A 20,897-nucleotide genomic window follows, 5' to 3' on the forward strand; every position below is an offset into this window, starting at 1 on the left:
TATTTCAGAGTTGACTTTCAAAGGCACTAAAAGATCTGAGGATTTAGGGGAAAAAAACAATCCATTCTTCATATTAAATGTTTCTATAGGTCATTTATATCCTGGATGCAATCTTCACCATAGAATGATCATGCATTTACACTACAAAATAAACATGTCTGCACAAGATATTGTCAGCTCAAGGGTTCCAAGGGTTAAATCTCTCCTGTCATGGTTAATCACTTTCTATCCAATTACTGGTGATACTCCCACATGCACTCACACACATCCTGTGTAAAATATGATACTTTGTAATGCCATCACACCTGCTCAAGGAGGTTGTATGTCCATGACATGAAACTGATTAATGCAAGGCTTTGATGCACTATGCACTATCACCTTCTCTAGCAACAATAAATATGAGAAAATTGGCACTGCAAAATATGGCAGAGACCACAACAACATTTCTAGAGTGTTTATTCTATACAAAAATCCTCTTAAAAGTACTTGCTAAAAATAAAACCAGCTGCAAAAACAAGATCTAGGCAGTTTGGATATTTAGTCTGTCATGATACTTTGGCAGGGCTGCACACAGCCTGCCTAGAAAGGCTGTCAGCCCAAGGCAAAGAGCAGTTCCAGAAAGGATGAGCTTTCTCTTCTAACAGAGCTCAACACCATTATAAACTTGGCCTGAAGTCAATGAACAGAAACTATACAAGTCAACAAGAGCTATGCTTGTTATGAAAGAAATGCCCCTGACCATGATTTTCACAAAAAAGCAAAGAATGTTTTAGATATTTACCTGACTAGTTCTGACTTTTGCATCTCCTACATAAAGGCATTAGTTCTAATATTTTTTTGTTTCATCTTTATAAGCCTAGAGCTGAATTTTCATAAAAGAATCCTAAATCCTCTGTGAAGCAGGAAATTAAATTTATCCATCTAACTTTAGGTGACCTGCTACAGTGCCAAAGCTGGGAACCCTGTCTCCTCAAGCAGACAGAATGGGGCACCTCTCCAGGATATACTACACAGCAAGGGCTTATGGATCTCCATAAAAATATGAATTTAGGAGTGTGATTCATCCCACCAAATGTGAGATCTACATTTCAGTGTAGATGGTGGCATGTGCACTAAGAACTCTGCCCTCTGCATGCAGTGCCTGCACTGGGATGGCAGGAACAGTGGGAACCATACTTCAGAAACTTATTATTCAGTGGCAAAAACCATGCATGTGTAAATGTATACAATATCCAGAGTATTCTGTAGTGAATCTAACTATTGACCTAAGGATTAAGCGATTCTGCCACACCCCTGAAGTTAGATCCAGTAAATATTGGCATACAGATTTAACTTCTGCATCACACACCTGAATTGGTTTGTAGAAAGTCTATGGGCGTTATGGAAAGACAGAATTACTATACAAACCAAGCTGATCAATAAATATCTTCCCAGTTTGTACTGAATTGTTGGGTGAAAAAGATTTTTATTTTTGTGTTTCCTCTCACATGAAAGTTATGCTGGCATATCAAAGAGCTGTCTGAAATGAGCAGACACCAGCTGCTGGTTCTGGTTTTTGCAGTACCTAACTCACCTGTCCGAATTACAGACATAGTTTCAACAGCACAAAAATAAAAATACTATAATTACCTACTATAATGTAGTAGGAACCTGATAGTCCCAAAAATGAATAAAGGTGCAGAGTAGAAAAAGTTTAGAAAGCACTTTGCAACGTGAAGCATTGTAAGTGTGTCAGAAGCTGGATAGTCAGGATAGCAATCAGCAGTCTTGCAAACTCCTTAAGCAAGTGCAGTCTTCAAAGAACTGAGTTTCACTTCAGGTCTTGACTTTTTTGACACAAAATGCAAAAATTTGACAGATGACTTATGATCTACTTTTCAGTTTTAACTGTGAAAAAATGCTACTAAATTCCCACTCTTCCCTTTTTAGGTGTGCAGATGCACAAGGACTTCAGCTGAGGAATGGACAGGATATGGCAAAGAAAATGAGAAATTATGCTTGGCAAGTTCACAGGAATTAGCTAATGACAAGACACATTTTAATGGTAAATTTTGTTTTCAATCTTTCCCTGGCTTTCAGAGGCATTGCTATGACATCAATATTGCTATAATTATTCATAGCTTGTGGCACTTTAAGCAGTAGTTTAGTACAGAGAAGAAAAATTATAGTCCCAGCAATATCAGCTTCTTCAGTGGAAATAGTACCTCACCACCATGTAGGATGCACTTAAAAAGCAAGAGCAACAAAGGCTGTAAAGGGCAGTTTAAAAGTTTAAAAACAATAATATAGGGTTATTTGTTTTTTTCTTTTTTAAGAGGGACAAATCTCTTGGATAAATCATGTAATCTTTCGTTATGTCCAGGTTCAATATCTGAACAGTGATATTAATTGTTTCCAGGAAATGAGTTTCCCAAGATGTGCTGGGATTTCTTGCTACCCTAAAGGAGGTAAAGAGGCAGTTTATTCCTGTGATCAAAATGTTCTTGCTCTAAAACTTGTAAATTTCTTACCTTGCTGCCGTGCCGCTTTTTGCTCACTGAGGGAGAGCCGGGCTGACCAGGGCTGGGAACAGCACTGGAGGTGGCAGAAGTGGTTCCAGAGTGGGCATGAGATCCCTTTTCCACTCCTGAAGCAGCAACCAGAGGCGACTGCTGCAGAGAAACCTTTTGGAGCTCTGCAGCCAGCTGCTTGGGATCGACCCCCGGGGACTTTGCTTTATCTACTGGATTGAAGAAAGAGAGCCCTGCATTGATAACAGCCAGCACATCCAGATCCATCTTGTCATGCTACAGAGACAACAAAACAATCCTGACAAGTTTTCGTGTCGTCTGCCTGTGCACTTTGAACATGCAAAAGGCATCCTATGAAAAATAGATATCTCTCCCACAGCATCAACATCCCAATTCCAATCTTTGTGTGTTAGTGCTACTTATTAGTGCTCTTTACCTTAAAAGCTTTCTGAGGAGGTACTTCTAGGTGAAGAAAAATGAGCCTTGCTGATAATTTTGAGTCAAACTGGAGCAAATTACAGTTTTAAAGAATAGCCTGTGCTATCACTCATTGTTTGAAACTGGTCCACTTTCACTAAGTATCTGAATTTTCTTGTAAAAGTTTAAATCTCCTTTTAACTTTTTTTAAATCATCCTGGACAGAACATTGAACAGAACAGCTCCTGAGATAATTTACACAAAAATATAGAGAAAAAAAGCCTCAAAACTTTACTACCACAAATTATTCACAGAAGAAAAAATGTAAACAAATGAAGGCTGAAAGCCCTGATTCATCTTTCCTACATTACTCACACCTTTGTGAGGCATCTGTAGTAGGAGTCTGATTGCCCTCCCTGATGACCAGGAATGAGTGGGAGGAATTTGCCCTTTGGAGATAGCAATTTCTATCTAACACAGAAATGAAGTCAAGTAAGTTTCATATCTGCTAGACTGAAGAGAGCTAAAAGGATGCTAGGAACAGCTGGGTCCCCAGGTTCTCAGAAGCAGGAGAGGTTTAAAACAAAACTTCAGCTTTATCATGCCTGCTTGGCTAATTCATTTTTCTCTCAGAGAAAATGGAGATTGCTCCCTCCTAAAGCACAAAAACTCTGCCAAACCTCAGAGGCAATGGCAATAACTCTACAGAGTTGTTCCAACTTAGATACCACTATAAGATTGCAAGACTAGGAGGAAACATGCCTGCAAGAATGGAAAAATTTTCCTTTATTTCTGTTCCTTCTCATTTTGAGTTTTCTTCATTAACAAAAAAGCTGGTTCATTCTAGTTTTTGTTCTTTCCAAAAGTGATTTCAATGCTTTTTGGTGTTTTTTTTTTAAAAAATGTGGGTAGATCTGCTTCAAAGCTCTGTCATAGTTAGTCTTTCAGTTACTATCAATAACATCAATTTTCAACTAAAGGTAATTTCAACTTCAATCAATTTCAACTAAAGGTAATAGCAAGTATATTAATAGCTAGGAAATTTTACATTGTTAGAAAATGGAGGACTCAATCCAGGTAATTTAGGTTCTGGTTGATAAAAGAGCAGCCACAAAACCACAGAACCCAGAGCAAACCCATGGAATGGTGAGAGAAGCAATCTTAATCTGCACTGAGCTTGCTGAGGGGGTGCATTACCACTAAAATTGTGGATGTTGATTCGAAGTTAGCTTAGATATGACTGATACAACGACTGAAGCCTGCAGTTGTGGCATTGATTGAACAGCAGGAAATCCCCCCCAAAAGCACTGCCATCATAGAACTCACAAGACACTGAGTACTTGCTATTGCATCCCTCTATCCAGTAAATATTGGGTTTTTGTCACTTATGGCAGGCCACAAACTTTTATTAAGTTAACAGGTATTTTCATTGAGGTCTTTTGTGACATTGACAATTCTACAGATCTATGAGCATAGGCCTTAGGACCTGTGTGTTTTCTGGACTTGCTGCAGTTTGCTGGGAGCTTTGTTTTGGCCTCTCTGCTGCAACTGTCTAATGACCAGATGGCTACAACCTAAATTTGTCTGAGTTACACCTCACCTTGTACAGTGGCGTGGTATAGTGCCTATTCTTCATTATTTTGCTATAGAAAGGCACAGATGTAATTGCACTGTGCAGACTGAAGTATTTATGACTCCAGATTAATAATGCAGTTTATTATTAAACAGGAGCAGAGGCCTGGGGTGGCAGCAGAAGGTTTGGACACAGGGTGACAGATGAGGCCATGGGGACAACAGCAACTCCCTGGCCAGGTACTGACACAGGTGCAAACCCAGGGGCTGGTCTAAGTAAACTTTAGGGGCAGCAGAAGGAAAAAGGACAACAACACATCACATGTAAACCTGACAGCATACAGCACCCCCAGGTTCTTTTCCTCTGCCCCAGCCTCTAGGGCTGCCTGGGGTTGTTGTGACCCAGGTGCAGGACCTGACATTTTCTCTTGATGAATCTCATGCAATTGGCCTTGGCCCATCAATCCAGCCTGCCCAGATTCCTCTGCAGGGCCTTCCTAGCCTCCAGCAGATCAACACACCTGCCCAAATTGGGGTTGTCTGCAAACTTGTTGAGGGTGCGCTGTATCCCCTTGTCTTGGTCCCCTTTCTATCCATGCAAATATTTGGGATCTAACACCAGAGCTTACAATACTAACATACTAGCTTATACCACATCCAATTTTCAGCTGCTATCCAGCCCTACAACATCAAAGCAACTTCTTGTCTCTCACCTGCCCTCACTGGCTCGTGCAGCTCCAGGTGCTGGGGATTCTCAGAGTCCGAGAGCATGTTCAGGTCCCTAAAGAAAGCAAGTGGAAGCCTGAGACAAAAGAAACTCTTTCCTCATACCCTCATTACTGTATTAAGTAGGTAAATGAATAGTGGTTCATGACAGAAAGCAGCTCCCAAGCATGGTCCCTCCTTAGCTGATATATATTTGCAATGCTGTTAAAGAGCTGAGAAGGAAAGCTTCTTTTAAGGTGAAATCTTTAATGGATTTAATGCAAGTGTATGCATTTCTCATGATGCTTAAATGATTTTCATCTAAAGGATACAGATTTCACTAGAAGTCCAGTTATTACTAAATTACCTTCTTTTTCTAACATCAGTAAATTCAGTGAACTGTATGTTTGTCATGAGAGGAGATTGTGACCTGACAATGGAGTTATCATTGTTTATAAAAGCTTAATTACTAGCATCTGATTCAGTTTATCTCTCCTTCTGACTTCAAGAGAAAACAGAATAAAAGGGTCTCCCACAGTCACAGTGAATTCTTGCTTATCATTACATTGATGCTTTGTGCTAACAAAGGTTCCACCTTAACAACTGTAAATTAAAATTTAAAAAGTAAAAAAAAAAAAAAAAAAGCCATGAAAAGCCAAAAAGAAATGGAAACAGAAAGATGGGGAAAAACTCACAGTCTTACACATATTTCTGCTTCCCCACTCTGCTGAATTATAATGCTCTGAACCTCTTCATAAGTTTTCCCAGTCAAGGGGATGCCATTCCACTCCAGCACCTGCATTCCTAAGAAGACAGAACAGCAAGAGGTCAAGGGCTCAGATTTTGACAAAGGCATCAGTTAGATCCTTCTTGCCTTGCTTTGACAAGACAATTTCATGTGGCATTCAGTGAATGTTGCTCAAATGGCACCAGACATTAGCATTTTCACTTCACACAGATTAGATTGCTGAATGTTATTGTCCCTTCAGCTATAACTTACCTGCTAAAACAAGAAAGGAGATTAATTCTCTCTGTTTCAAAGTTTGCATGCACTCTCCATAGTCTGGGTTCCATGATATTGAAAAATTTTTCCAATATCACAGCCATGCACACCTACCAGCATGGCAAGAAAGCAAAACACTCTATATACCTTCCTGGCCAGCCATGGTCTTGGAAGATAACTGTTTCCTACAGGGACAAATTGCTGCTGAGAAACTGAGCCTCAAAATGGAATAATTTGTGAATGTGATTAGATAATTCAAATATATTTCCTTTACTTTGTCACTTGCAAAAATACAAAAAAGAGAAGGCTGTTAGATTAAATATTTTTAATGAAAAACATTTGCCTCCACATTTCAACATCAGCCTGGTAGTATTCAGGTTTAAATTTTTCTTCTGTACCTTTTCTCATAAAAAATGGACCAAACAGATGAACGTACTTCATTGTGGAAGATATAGACAGAACTATATTAATCAGGCTGAAAAATACTGAATACTGATCTGATCTGCAGTGTCTTCCAAGTGTCCCAGGACTGAGTCAGGAGACTCAATATGGTTCAATGTATCTGTACAAGGAAGTTTTTGCAGAGTACTTGCACAGTATTTTACTCAGTATTTGCAGAGTCAATCCCCCTATAAATCATGTGAGGTATATTCTGATAAGAAAATTTTTGGTTAAGGTGAAATGTTTACACAAAGCAACCCCTAAATTCATATCTGGGACTTAAAACTGAGGTCCTGAGAACAGGGTTCAAATTTTGAATTAATTAGTCATAAGAACTCCAAACAGATGTAAAACTGTCAAAATCCAAGCCTCTGGCTCTAGTGGGAAAAAATTGCTTAATGGGACAAGATAATGAATTATTAATAGTCCACTAAAAGCAATGCACTGCAAAACATCTGAAAACCACATCACCCACACAGCAAAGAAAACCACAAACACTTAGCTTGCTACCACTTACACAGATAAAACCAAGTCTTCACCGGGGTCATATTTTAATCTCAAAGTCCTGTGCTGTTGCATATAACAAATGGGAAAAATAGTGAAGTGAAATGTGGTGATAAACTCATATAAAAGCATGCCGCAAAATAAAATATAATGAAAAAATGTAATGGAATAAATCAGACTGAATTATTTGACAATGAAAGAATATGAGAAATAAATATACACATTTGTATTCCAAAATTTTCCACTGGATTCCTTGAATTAGGAGTTGAAATATCAGAATTGCTCATAACTGTTGTCAGCCAGAATTTATCATTTTGTTTGTAGAAGTTTACGGAAAAACAAACTGTGCAGAACGACTAAAAAGCAATGCTCAGAAGGCAGTAAAGCCAGCTGCCTAATGTCAAAATAGATTTGACTTTTCCTAAAATTTAGCCCCTTTCATTTACCAGCCATGATTCAAAAACATGATCTTGCTTTTGCTTGTTAAAGCAGATTTGATTTTAAACTCAGTTCCTCTGGAATAAAGCAACAGTAATTATGAACAAATTCATTTCCCCCTGATTTTCAGTCATACAAATATAACAGCATGAGCAGGGTCTTTAGGCTTCTAGAAAGGAAGGAACTGAAGTTATTTTTGTCTTTTTTCTTTTTAATGTATGCTCTCATAATGCTATCATGGCATAGGATGTAATGTATGACATTATGAACCTCATGATTAAGAAAAGCAAAAGCCCCATTTCCATGTAGTGGCAAGGAACAAGAACAAAGGTTGAAAGATTTAGGTATTTGAGAGAGCAGCTAACATCCTTTTATTACCAAAAAAAAAAAAAAAACCCCCAAAAAAAGCTTTTTCAACAAAATACTATGAGTTACTTCCGTCACTCACTGGTCAGAAGGGCCACACACCCACACACAAAGCAACAAACTGGAAGGAAATTGAATTTCAGCAGCCTCAGCTAACACACAGATCCATTTAGGTTGTCAGCTCAGGGGTATTTTCTTTTTATTGTGTGCCTTGTGGATCCATGAGTGTTTAAAATCAAGCAACTTAAACATGACTGAACTGATCAGACTGATAGCCCTTGGGTCTAAGGACAAAAAATGTAGGTGAGAAACTGATTTCTCTTTTCTCAGCATGTAAGTGCTATACACATTTTGTTAAAAAAAGGTAACATTACAAAGAAGACCTTTAGAAGTAGTGCAAGTCTAATTAACAAAAAGAGAAAAAAAGTATTGAGAAGTTACAAGAGACTTGTAATAATTTTTTTTTTCCTAAAACCAATCACATTCCGTCACTAGTCATTGGTAGTCAGGAAATGATGGTCAAATTTCCAAAAGTTTGTATGCTTCAGGTCATCAGTGCAGTAGGTAAGAAATAAAAAAAAAAAAGGAAGATGAGAAAAACCTGCATTGCTCCATGGAAACTCTGCTGACTGAGGAAGTACTGGTAATTGCCCTGATAATCAAATATATTATTTCTTCTAGCATTTTTCTTTCTTTCATTATTATTTTACTGGGTGAGCAACAACTTAATTTTAGCAATATCAGCTCCCACGCTCTCAATAAATATAACTTTCATTCCATCACCCGGGTGATAAATCTGTACTGTTTAACTGAATGTGGTTGTAGATATAACATTCCTATTGATAAAACAGCATAAAACAAATTATAAAATATGCAGATAGAATAGGTCTCTGTATTACAGTTTCTGTCAACTGGAAGGCACAATATTTTTCTCAGTTTTCACTCATATTACATGATTTCTAATATTTTCTCTCCTAAGACTCATCTTTCAGACAGAAGCTAGGAACATGATTAAAGTTGAAATGGAAAGGAATCTGAAAATCATCCAAGGGTTTGATTACTCTAAACACAAGTCTTGACATAGTTGATTCAAATACAGAAATATTAAACTGAACCACGGAACATCTCTTGAATTTTGTTCCCCTTTGTAACATAATGTAAACTATTATAAAGCTAATCTCAGTCACTTTTAATGCACTGTTATACTGCAGCTTCCCTTATTCAGTACACCCAAGGCACCCAAGAAGTGGAAAAACTGTTGTTTGCTGTGTCACTAAGAGTTTGTAATTATTTCCAACTCTACTTGTGTATAAAACCTATTAGTTTTCCATTAATTTTAAAGTCTCAGAGCTGCTGTCCTACTGGAATTTAAAAATATATAAATATTACAATCTTAGAATACAGCCTCTGATTTTGGTTGCACCATAGTTATACCCACAGATTGCTGGGGTTCATTCTCTGCTTCTTCATTGTTTATTCATATACATAATAAACATGTCACTTTGAATTGCATTTTTCACTGATCTAATGCTCATGAAGGAAAATGAAATTGGACTCCATAGATTAGCAATTTCAATCAGTAAAATAAAAATCAGTGAATATTAGTATCTTTCCATACCAAGTAAAAATTAAAATTCAGAAACATTACTTTGATATCCCAGAAAGTGCTATAAAAGTTAAATGTGCACTCAGAATAAGGAGAAACAATATAAACCTGCAGTCTAATACTCAACACTAAATTACTTTATGGTCTATGCTCTCCAGTTATTTTTCTTTTATTTCTAAAGTTTTTTGATGGTTCAAAATAGATTGATGAAAGTCAATATGTTAATGTATTTCCCCAAATGGAATGAATCACACCAAAACTCATTATTTTCTGTTGGCACCTTAACTTCTTCTTCCATTTGTCATTCACACTCAGGCTGAATATTTTCCACTTATTACAATAATTATTATATAGGCAACATTCACGATTCTTAGAAATGGATATGTTGTTCATCAAGTAGAAATTATATAATGGACCCTCCTATACCTTATGGCTGCTATACTACTATAAAATTACATTTATAAAAGTATGGCCAGAGCAAAAGAGGGGTTCTTGTATTTGAGAGGTACGTGGCATTTTTTGGCAGCTATACACCCCACCACTGTCTTCAGATTTAGATACGTGCTGGCACATGATTCCATAGGTCACCCTTCAGTCTGAACCATGCTAAAGCAACAAGTGATGATCTGCTTGTACTTGTGTGACCTAATTCAAGTTCTGGCAAGTTAAATGAAGCTTGGAGTTACAGTTTATGAAAATAAGTGTGATACAAATGATAAGTTTATAGTGCTTTCACCATTACTACAGCCTCAAAGATCAGTTTACGTTAGAGTTGCAGACAGATGATCAGTTATACCACGCTGAAGAAAATGTTGTGGTGCATTATAATTATTCAGTGTTTTAGAAAAACAAGTGGGGTTTTTTGCAGCATGGTGTTCATCACAGTATATCACAGGAAAAGCTGGTTCCTACCGGGTAATTAACATGGCTATAAATAAGAAAGCCAACCAGGCCCCTCAACCAATTACATTCAATCCTAAGCTGCTGACATTTCACTGTCAGGGAGCTGGGTGGTGTCAAGGATCAATGAGCTACCCAGGAAAAGTCCCTTTTTAAAGAGGGGCTCAAGGAATGAGCTCTGTCTGGTGGCACATGAACATCAGGTGAGTGCTTGTCTCTGTCTCCAGACCACTCCTCTGCCTCCACAGTGTTCCCTGAAGCTGTACAGCAGTGTATTTACTTTGTTTTCAGTAACATCATATAGGAGATGATAATGATTTTACCAGAGAAATTACCTTCCTGTAAAATGCTCTAATTGACTTGAAAGTCTTAAACATTTCATTATTAGGCTGTATTAAAAAAAAAAAATTACTCTGCTTTTAAAAGCAGTTTACTATGAACTCAGATTTTTTTTAAATTATGTAATAATGTAATTTTTTAAAATTATGTAATAATATGAAGAAAGAACAAGTCTGTTAATTCCAAGTCAACTTAAGATTCACCTAAAGATAGTTAACATCAAGACTGTAGGAATTTCCCTTTACTGTCTCTTTCATGAATGGTAAATAGCTAAAAACATTATTTTCCTGGGATTTTAATGCCAGATGTGAATTTAGACTAGTATATCCCTGCCTGCATTATATATTTATATTTTTGAGTTCCAAATTCAGTGAGGTTTTTTTTTTTTTCTGTTTCTCCTTTTGAGGAATAATTTATTCTTCTTTACAAAAGCGCAGTTCTGTTAGTCATTTCTTTCAGTTCCATCTGTGAATGGAGTGATACTTGGGTCTGAAATTTTCCTTTGAAGGGGCAAAAATGACATGCCATGAGATGCAAACAAACAGTTCTTGTGGAAGTTACAGCGTATGTCTAAAGAATCACTGTCTCTTTATTAGTTAGCTTCTGTTCTGCCTAAGAATTTAAATTATGACAGCAAACATTTCAAACAGAGTCTATGTAAAACACCACTCTATTGTCATCATGAGGCCTCTATCAAAGATTTTTCAGTGGGCTTGGGAGTCTGAGGTCACTTGGTTTGTTCTGCAGTCATGGTCTGCAGCTTGCTCAGAGGGGAAGCGGAGGGGCAGGTGCTGATCTCTCTGGGGACCAGTGATAGGACTCCAATGAATGGCATGAAGCTCTGGCAGGGGAGTTAGGCTGGATAGTAGGAAAAGGAGCAGGCCTCCAATGGAAGTGGTCACAGCACCAGGATTGCCAGGAGCACTTGGACAAGGCTCTCAGGCACATGGTGTGATATTGCATTTATGGAGTGCCCCGACGTTGGAGGGCATGATGAATCTGACTCCGTGTTCTCAGAAGGCTAATTTATTATTATTTTATGATACTATGGTATATAAAATAATGCTATACTAAAGAATACAGAAAGAATACTCATAGAAGGCTAAAAAGATAATAATGAAAATTCATGACTCCTTCCAGAGTCCCGACACAGCTTGGCATTGGTTGGCCAATAAGTCAAAATAATTCACAGAAAACCAATGAAACAACCATCTGTTGGTAAACAATCTCCAAACACATTCCAAAGGAGCAAAACACGGGAGAAACAAATCAGATAATTATTGTTTTCCTTTTTCTTTGAGACTTCTCAGCTTCCCAGGGGAAAAATCCTGGGTGAAGGGATTTTTCCAGAAAATGTGAATGCCACATTGTGATGCTTTGGACTCCCCTGTGCAGGGGCAGGCATTGGACTCAATGATCTTTCTGGGCCCCTTCCAGCTAAGGATATTCTGTGATTATATTCTGTGATTCTATGAATGAAATATGAGTGGGAATTTATGTATGTAGAACTCCCAGAAGAATTTTGCTGGAAGAAAAGAGTGATTCGTGGCACATAGGTTGGCATGTCATCAAGATCCTAACTCATTAAAATGCAGTTTCAAAGGACACTTTGCTCAGGTAAGGAAAAGTAGCTTTAAAAAAGACAAGGCAGAACCGTATTTAGCAAAGCACTGTCTAAATCAAAGTGCAGCCTGAAACTTTAAAAAAGACTGGCAGGAAGATAAAGAACAGGGTGAAGACCCTGAGATAAGAAAAAAAGGACAAAGAGTAACCCAGCAAAAATTTCCAGTGTGTCTCAGGGGTATGAGGTAGAGAAACAAAAGATAACCATCAGCTTCTGAAAGTGTGCAAAAGGCACATCTCTGAGACCATCAGATGGTTGTCAATTTATGATCCCAGAGGGTGAGAAACAGGCTCAGCAGTTGGCATCCCTTGCTCTCTGGACATAGCAATTGCATATACACATCCTGGTGCTTGGGACAGAATGGCTATATTTGAAAAGGACAACAGGGAAAGAACTAATGCCAAAGTTACTCCTAAATGAGGACCCCCAGCATGCAGAGTCTCTTGGGGCTTCCTGCAGAGTCTCTCCTCACGCAGATCAGGGGGTCTCACCCTTGCTTGGTGAATTCCTGGCTGGTTTCCAGCAGTGTCACCACTAAGGGGCTACCGAGGCCAATTCAGAAAATAATGGAATAATTCAGATAATTTAAATACTGAAAGCCTGCTAGGAATGAGCAAAGGCCATGGTTATGCATTGCATGCCAATGCTACTTAAGGTCATTTAGAAACAAGAACAGAAAATGTTTGTGACTCACAGTGGGCAAACACCACTGTTAAAGCAAAAAGTCAAGTCTTAATGAGAGTGGCTGAAGACCTTAAAATGCCAGTCTGTCACATGGCATAGAGTGAGAGCCTTACTTGATGTGTTTTAATAGGAGTCACTCTGTCAATAATCATCCTCTGTACCCTGGGAGTAATTTTACAGTTCTGACATTATGTGATTATTCAAATATAAAGTAGAATTTACACACTATTATCTCATTTGTGAGACTCATGTAACCTGAAAGCTGAGGAAAGTGGATACAAATTTCTGGCCAGTGCTATGCAGTTCTCATCTCCTGTATGTATCTATTTTTCATATAATGCATCTAATTCTCCTATAAAGAAAAGTTTTTTGGAAATTACACTCTTTATAATACAAGATAAAGTAATTCCATGATATTACCTCTGAATCAACTTGTTTGTGTTCTAAATCAAGCTGAGCTAAATTTTTCCATCATTGGAATGACTTCATTTAAATGATCATGTTTTATGTTTCTCTTGTAGTATCTAAATGTATGCTTGTACAAATTTCTGACACATACGTGTCCATAGCTGTAGAAAGTATGCAGAAAAAAATTGTTTGATTATTGGTTGGTTTCAATGGACCACAAGTGAAACCACAAGTGATAAAAGATATATTTTTTATTATTATTCTAATTTTGAAGAGATTTAGAATAATAAATAAAGGACCATGGAAAGCAGGATGTATGTCTGCAGGGAACAACTGTCATGCACACATGCATACAGCTGCTTTGGTTTTACCTTCTTTTGGGATTAGAGTCAATGTACCAATTTTTGGCTGTAAAAAGGTTCGTGTCTTGCCTCAGTAGCTGTCTAGGAATTTTGAGTAGTTAATGAATGAAGAGAAGCAGGTTCCTCTTAGGATGGCTCATCTCAGCTGACACCTTTTTGGAATGAGATGAATCACATCCCTTCTTCCACTTATGGTTAGAAAAAGAGCCCATAATACAAGGTGAGGTAAGATATTTACTTTCCAGACAACTAAAAATATGTGTATTGATTCCCTCCTTTGTCACTTAAAGTGATAAATCTATCCAGGAAAATGAAAAGGACTTTTTTTCCCTCAGTTTAGCAAACTGACAGCTGTACCTTATCATTGAGAAGAAGGAACTGAAAGATCAAGTGCATAAGAAATCTTACTAAGAGTAGAATTGTAGGAGATAGTACTTGTCAAATAGTAAGGACTGGGTATTAACTCTCCAACTTCTGTATCCCTGTAACTCATTCATAAAGGGATTTAGTGATAAATGTTAGGCTTATTCAACTCGAAGAAGTAGAGGTTCCATATGTGCTAGAAAAATGAGAGACACTAATAATTACCTGTTAGAACTAACTGTCATTTTAACAGGAAGTTGAAAAACTGCAGGATTTCAGTTCTCAATAATTACTTGTTCTTCAGAGTTTAGTGACAAATGTGGGCACAAAGCTCATTTTTAGGAACATCTGATTAGCAACATTAATGGTAGTCCTGCATAATTTCGGTGCTGCATTCAGAGCAAAAATGTTCCCTCATGGTGTTGAGGCTGCTCAGCTCAGCCAAGATCGATCAGAGATCCCAAAGTAGCCTTTCCTCAAAGCTCACGCCATGTCTTGCACAAACTGAGTTAGGAACTAAAAATCAAAACAAAATCTGATTTGGTTAAATGTGGTTTGTGAGAAGCTTTTATGAGTAGAATCAGAGAGATCTAATCAATCTAGGTATGAAACTTGTGCATGGTCATATTTAAGAGTGGAGTTCAAGTGGCTGCACTGGTTTTGATGGGATAGAGTGATTTCTTCCCACCTCACTGCAGAGTGAAAGGCTGTGCAGGGTGTAGCTGCCTGCCAGGGTAAAACCGCGCTTACAGAACTACAACAGGAATTAGAGAAAGGAAAGTGAGCCCTTGCAATGGCTGTCATACATCTCAGTGAGAATAGTCCATGATACGCTACTAAAATTGTCTTAAAAATAACAATATAAAAATATTTACATTTAATTTCAAATTAAATAATTTAGAATAATTTATATTCTTCTCAATACCTTAGAATGTAATTCTGTTGGTGTTTACACATCTTTAACATACTTGTTACTGTCAGCTGAATTTTTTTAATTGCTATCTCTTTATGCAAACTTGATCAAAGAGGTAGCATTATTCTAACAAAGAGGTTCATTGTAATAAGCGTAGGATTCATGCATGATGAGAGAGCATTGCAAATAAATGATGCAGGATTACACCCATAGTTTTGCCATTCTCTGTAAGGTTCTTTAAAAGAAATTTGAATGCACAATTACTGAAGCTATTCTGTACATGCAAGATTGGATGGTGATTATCTGGCAGCTATATACCTAATCAGCTTCTATAAATACTCACATGCATACTAAATAGCAGCAGCTGCTATTTCTTCTCATTATCTACACTAAAACAAATGATCTCTTACAGCCAGTCCCTGTGTATTTATGTGTTTCTTATGACAACAATTAAGGTACTGAATTCACCGTGAAAGCACCCGAAAGACAAGCAAAACAAACTTATGATACCATTCCTTGACTGATAGCTACAGTTGTAGAAATTAAATTTGTGCCGCTCCAGGGAAAGCAGTTTCCAGCCTCTGTTGCCCCAAGCATGACAGCAAACACAGGAATAGGAATGCCCTGCAAGGCCCTGCTTGCAGCTGATGACCACCCAAAGGAGGACAGGGCTGGTAGCTCAGGGCTCACCTTTCAAACCTCCTGAAGGCACACAAGAGCTTTTCTGCTGAAGCAGCAGCATCAAAACTCCTAAGGAATAAAACCGCCTATGAGATGTGGTTTATGGTTTTGAGATGGGTCAAAAAGAGGAGAGTTGGGCTTGATGTGGAACTAGGTGATGGAAAGGTGCTGGAAAGATGTGTCTGTCCCCAGCCGGAGTGCTCTGTGACAATGGTGTGGTGCAGGTGCTCAACCTACTGCTCCTGCTGCTGCACAGCAGCCAGACACTGCTGCCCAAACAGGCAACGCCTTGTCCTGCAATGATAATTGCAACAAATCTGTCCGCTTTGATGCTTCCATAGCCTCCACTTAGCAATTACACTCCAGCCCTAAGACAAACTGTCCCTATTTCTTCAAACTTGTGTGTTTTAATTACATATCAAAACCACATTTAAAAACACTGAACTATTACCAAATTCCAAGCATGGCATCCTCACATTAACTTTACTGGTACTGCAGCAGCTTATTCTCCTTCAAATATATGTCCAAGTGAGATATTGAGCATTATTTTTTAAACTGCCAAACATAAATGTTAAACTGGCATTTCATCTGTAGACTCAAGCTCAAATATATATTTTGGGTCAACAAGGACAAAGGAGTTTGATCACTTCACTGCTTAATCTTTTAAGACTTCTTTCATTTCACCAAAGTTATCGAACATGTATTTTTCCCAGGTGTCAAATATTAAAATTATTAGTGTCAAACAGTGTACAAGATTAAAACAACCATCTCTGTTTTTTCAAGTAAAACCTATAAATATTCTTTCCCAGGCAAAAGGAGAAAAAGTAGCTGCTGTAATTTACAGAACAAAACTTACATATTTTCTTTATTTTCCAGAAAATTTAAGTAAAAGGAGCCTCCACTCAAAGCTAAGCAATTGCATATATGAAATATTGGGAATCAGTAATGCAACAATAGGTAAAAATAAGGCAAAAATAAATGCAAGAAGTAAAAAAAATGTCAACTGAAACTGCAAATCCCCCAAACACACTGAATACAATAAAGAGTCACAAATGATATTGTATCCTTTAGAGATGAAAGTCTTTGAGCAATTTTTCTTTGGTGAAAAGTATCCAAGGAATTGCTAAATTGCCTATGAACTCATCCCATTTCAAAGGCATTTCTTTATCTTCACCACAACTAACAATTACTTTCTCCTAAAGTAACAAAACAGATTATTTTATTTTTTTTAACAGATGAAAATAAATACTGTATTTAATTATTGAGTGATAATATCATAGAATGCTTTGGGTTGGAAGAGACCATTAAGATAACATAGTTCCCAACCCCCTTCCATGGGCAGGGACACCTTCCACTAGGCCAGGTTGCTCAAAGCCACATCCAAACTGACCTTGATATATATAGAATATATTTTAAAGAAAATAATAAAAGTCCAATCCCTTTTCCCCTGTTCATTCCAGTGAATGGAAGCAATAGAAATACAGTTTCCAATCTTTTTCTTTCTTTGTTCTTTGCTTGGAGGCCTTTGGGAACACCCCTAATTCTACTGTATCTCTCTTCACAGGCAAATGAGAATAATCAAACCCATAATCTGTCCTGAAAATCTGCAAATGTAAACTGCAGATGGAAAATCGGTTTCATTAAGAGATGCATCTCTTCAAAGCATGTAGTTTTACAAATTGAAATTCATCAAACTGACTTTACTTGTACCACTGAATTCAGTGACAGCTGAGCACAAAGCATGATGTTCAAATTGCAGATCTAATACTAATGCTCATGTTCCAGCTAGGGATGATGCTACTGGGAGGGCAGGTTCAAACAAGGAAGAGGAGATATTGCATCTTGCAACATAAATAAACATCTATTCATACATCACAGATAAATATGTTGAAATTATGGTATCTTGTGGCTCATCTGATACAAGAGATATACTCTTATGTTTTCTTAACCTGTTTTGCTTCCTGAAGAACATGATATACAAACAGGTTATCCCTAACAGCTTTTTCAGGAATAACAATTATTTGCAGTATTACTCTTTCTGGCTGTCATTGTAATAGTCCATAGTCTAACTAATTTTTGCTAATATACTCTGCAAGTGTACAAGTGATATAAACCCCTTGGACTAAATAGTTAGTTGATGTAGTCAACGTTTCTACTGAAAGAGACAGCAATGTCCATGCAGCTGTAGCAGTAAACTTGCTTAAAGATGGTGTAGAATAATTTATGTGACTGACAGAATAGCTAGTTTAATTTCACCCATAAACAGATCAGAACACTTAGGTGCAGTAATTTAGTTTTATGTGTTGCTATATTGCTGCAATTGAGGAAACTGTGAGATGACCCCAGGTCATAAATTTAAAGCCAGCAAATACAGAAACCTTTGTATTACCCATGGGGCTTATTAAGTCTTCACCTATAAAAAATGCATATTTCATCTGAAGATATGTGATTAAGGACGCTGAATGAGAAATTCTTCATGTGAAACATTAACAAATATAGGGAGATCCTTTTGTAGATGCCTCGCAAAAGAATTCCTGTAAAACACATTCAGAATTTGGGAGCTGGGGGCTGTCCATTAGGGGGCACCAAATTTTTCCACATCTCTGAAAAGTGTAGGCAGCAGAGAAGAGTTTATCTGCTGTAGCTGTCAGGTGCTCTCCCAGCTAGTCTCCGTTCAGAGACAGAACCTCTGAGGCAGCATTGCAGCCCATCCATGTGCACCACTGAAGGCTATTCATCCAGATAGAGCAGTGTGTGCTTCGTGCTCATGCTCAGTAAAGCTGTTTTATCATATCTGCCAGTCTGCCTGCATCATATTCAACAAGGATCACTGTTGTGCTTGAAGGTATTTTCAGTTCCTTCTTTGGATCTTCACTCCTTCCAAAACACTGGGAAGTGTTTTTCTTGTCTCATGTTCTCTACAGCTATTGAATCAGAAGAAAGCCCCTGTTTTGGAACTAGTCAGTCAGCTCCTACTGTGTGAATTGCAGAGGTATTACTATCACTGAGACAGGCTGATACTTCTAAGAATACTACAGTGGTCTGCGAATAAGATGATGAAAGATTTATCTTTTCTTTCTTTAGTACTGTCTTATCCTCTCTTTCACACAGGAACTCTCAGTTCTTTCTATTCAGTGCCTTCGGACCCATCTGAAAAGTATAATCAGTTAATGTAATACATAACTTTGCTTTAGCTAGACATAAGTCAATGCTTATTTCTACTTAGCAGTTCCAAAGTTGCCTGTATGAGTAGCAAATGTATGAATTATATGGATTGATTCCACTTCACCCACACTATGACAGAACTCATTTAGCAAGTGTAGAGCTCACACCATGATGAGCATTGCCTGGAATGACTCATTTCCTTTTACTGTCATCTTAAAGGTTAATTTCATGGGGTGCTGTTCAGCACATTATCTAGTAATTAGGAAATAATGAAACCCTCTGTTCATTGGGGTGACTGGTCAGCATCTGCCAATGACCCTGTCATTGCACATGGGCAGGTAAAGGGCACTCATCTTGCCCATGAAAATACATTCTGTTATTGAACATATATCATGAATAGAAATTATGAACATCGGAGTTTGTTTTTCACCACACTGCTTTCCTCTGTTTTGCCTTTCATTTCCTCCAAACAGATCATGCTAATGCCCTTTTTCTCTCCTTCCTGCTCTTTTTCACCTTTTGCCTGCCCACAAAGTGCAGCCTACCCTTCCAACACTGGCCTGTCCCATATTTATTGTGCATTTTGCAATGCAATCTGACTGCACATGAGCAGTATCAAGTTCACAGGCCTGGGTTGAAGCAGCTTGGGTGCTGCTGTGCAATACAGGATCTGTTAGCTGTCTTCTGGCTCTGATGAGAAGTGGTCAGGAAGAGGAATTGCCTCTGAAAAGTTGAACCCTCATAGAACAGAGCTTGTGGGCAGTACCAAAACTAACACTGCTTCTCTGGGTATCTTTAAAGGCTGTTCCAGACATGATTCCACCTGATGTGAGCTGTTTTGGAATGGAAAGTTAGCACATGAGCATGCAAAAAGATTGCAAATGTTTTCCCTGTGTCTGTAATTTGAGTTTCTTTTAGTAGATGTGTATCACTGTGTCTCTACTCTCTTCTTACTGATCTCTTAGCAATAAATTTATGAAAAGGAAAGAAAAACAAATCAAGCCAACAGAAAATCTTTACTCATCTGAAGACTAAGGAACCACTCTAGTAGAAGCACTGCTACAGGATGATTGTTCTTTATCATCAAATTACCTGTATCATCTTGAAGGCCTTATGGACTTTTTAAGATTTAATACTTCTTGGTTATTGACATGCCCTTTTGGTTTGGCAGCAGCGAGTCTCCAGGGAAAGGTCCCTTACAGTCAAAATTCATGGGTACATGCAAAATATTACATAGGTAAGTGGATCTTAAGTGTAATTCTTCTTGGCATTCAGAAATAGACATAGAGCTGTAGCCTCATTATTCAGTATCTTTCTACAAACTTCACTAAAATTGCAAATAACTTTTTTCTTTACTTCCATACTATCAAAAGGCAGACACTTTTCTCCCAGCTTTTCCATGTGAAGTCTTACTATTACTCAAAAATCCAATTTAAGGTCTGAATGAAAGTATAGAGTTCTTTTAGACATTTTATTTTAGTGCTTACTTCCAAAGAGAAGAACATTTAACATGTTATAAACATAGGAATAATGTACTTGCTAGACATAAAAGGTTTGTGACATAGCAGTACACTAACGAACAATCCCTTTTGTTAATGTAATACACCAAAAAAGGAATCAGTTGGAATGAGGATCACAGTGCTATGACTGAAGCATTTCATGGTTCCATTGGAAATAATTCCTAAGAAAGCTCCTGTTTTCATAACTATATGGGTTGGGGAGTAACAGAAACATGTGCAATACTACCAGGGGAAAATGTCCGTGAGATCAAGAAAAAGTAACTGTGTTGCACTTCTGCGTGATATTATGACAAAAAAAGTACAATTCCCAGAAAGTACCTGAATTACCACACTAAATATTAACTTAGGCTTTATAATTTGGAAGATGGACTACTTG

General features: G+C 37.7%; 1 protein-coding gene across 8 annotated transcripts in view; it reads right to left on the reverse strand.

Annotated features, from left to right (window-relative positions):
• The window catches only part of PCLO (piccolo presynaptic cytomatrix protein), a 323,800-nt gene that overhangs the window by 79,834 nt on the left and 223,069 nt on the right, over positions 1-20,897 (reverse strand). For 4 of the 8 annotated variants that reach the window (XM_063155629.1, XM_063155627.1, XM_063155628.1 and 1 more), the window contains exons 11-13: positions 5,900-6,008; positions 5,213-5,280; positions 2,511-2,722 (exon numbers count right to left, since the gene is read on the reverse strand). In XM_063155629.1, the coding sequence (XP_063011699.1) occupies positions 2,511-2,722; positions 5,213-5,280; positions 5,900-6,008 (389 nt within the window). Of the gene's footprint in view, positions 1-2,510; positions 2,723-5,206; positions 5,281-5,899; positions 6,009-20,897 lie in introns of those variants that run through there. The other 4 variants (XM_063155626.1, XM_063155632.1, XM_063155631.1 and 1 more) reach the window with 4 other exon arrangements.

The sequence above is a fragment of the Melospiza melodia genome, chromosome 4 (assembly GCF_035770615.1).
Source record: "Melospiza melodia melodia isolate bMelMel2 chromosome 4, bMelMel2.pri, whole genome shotgun sequence".
Classification (NCBI taxonomy): domain Eukaryota; kingdom Metazoa; phylum Chordata; class Aves; order Passeriformes; family Passerellidae; genus Melospiza; species Melospiza melodia.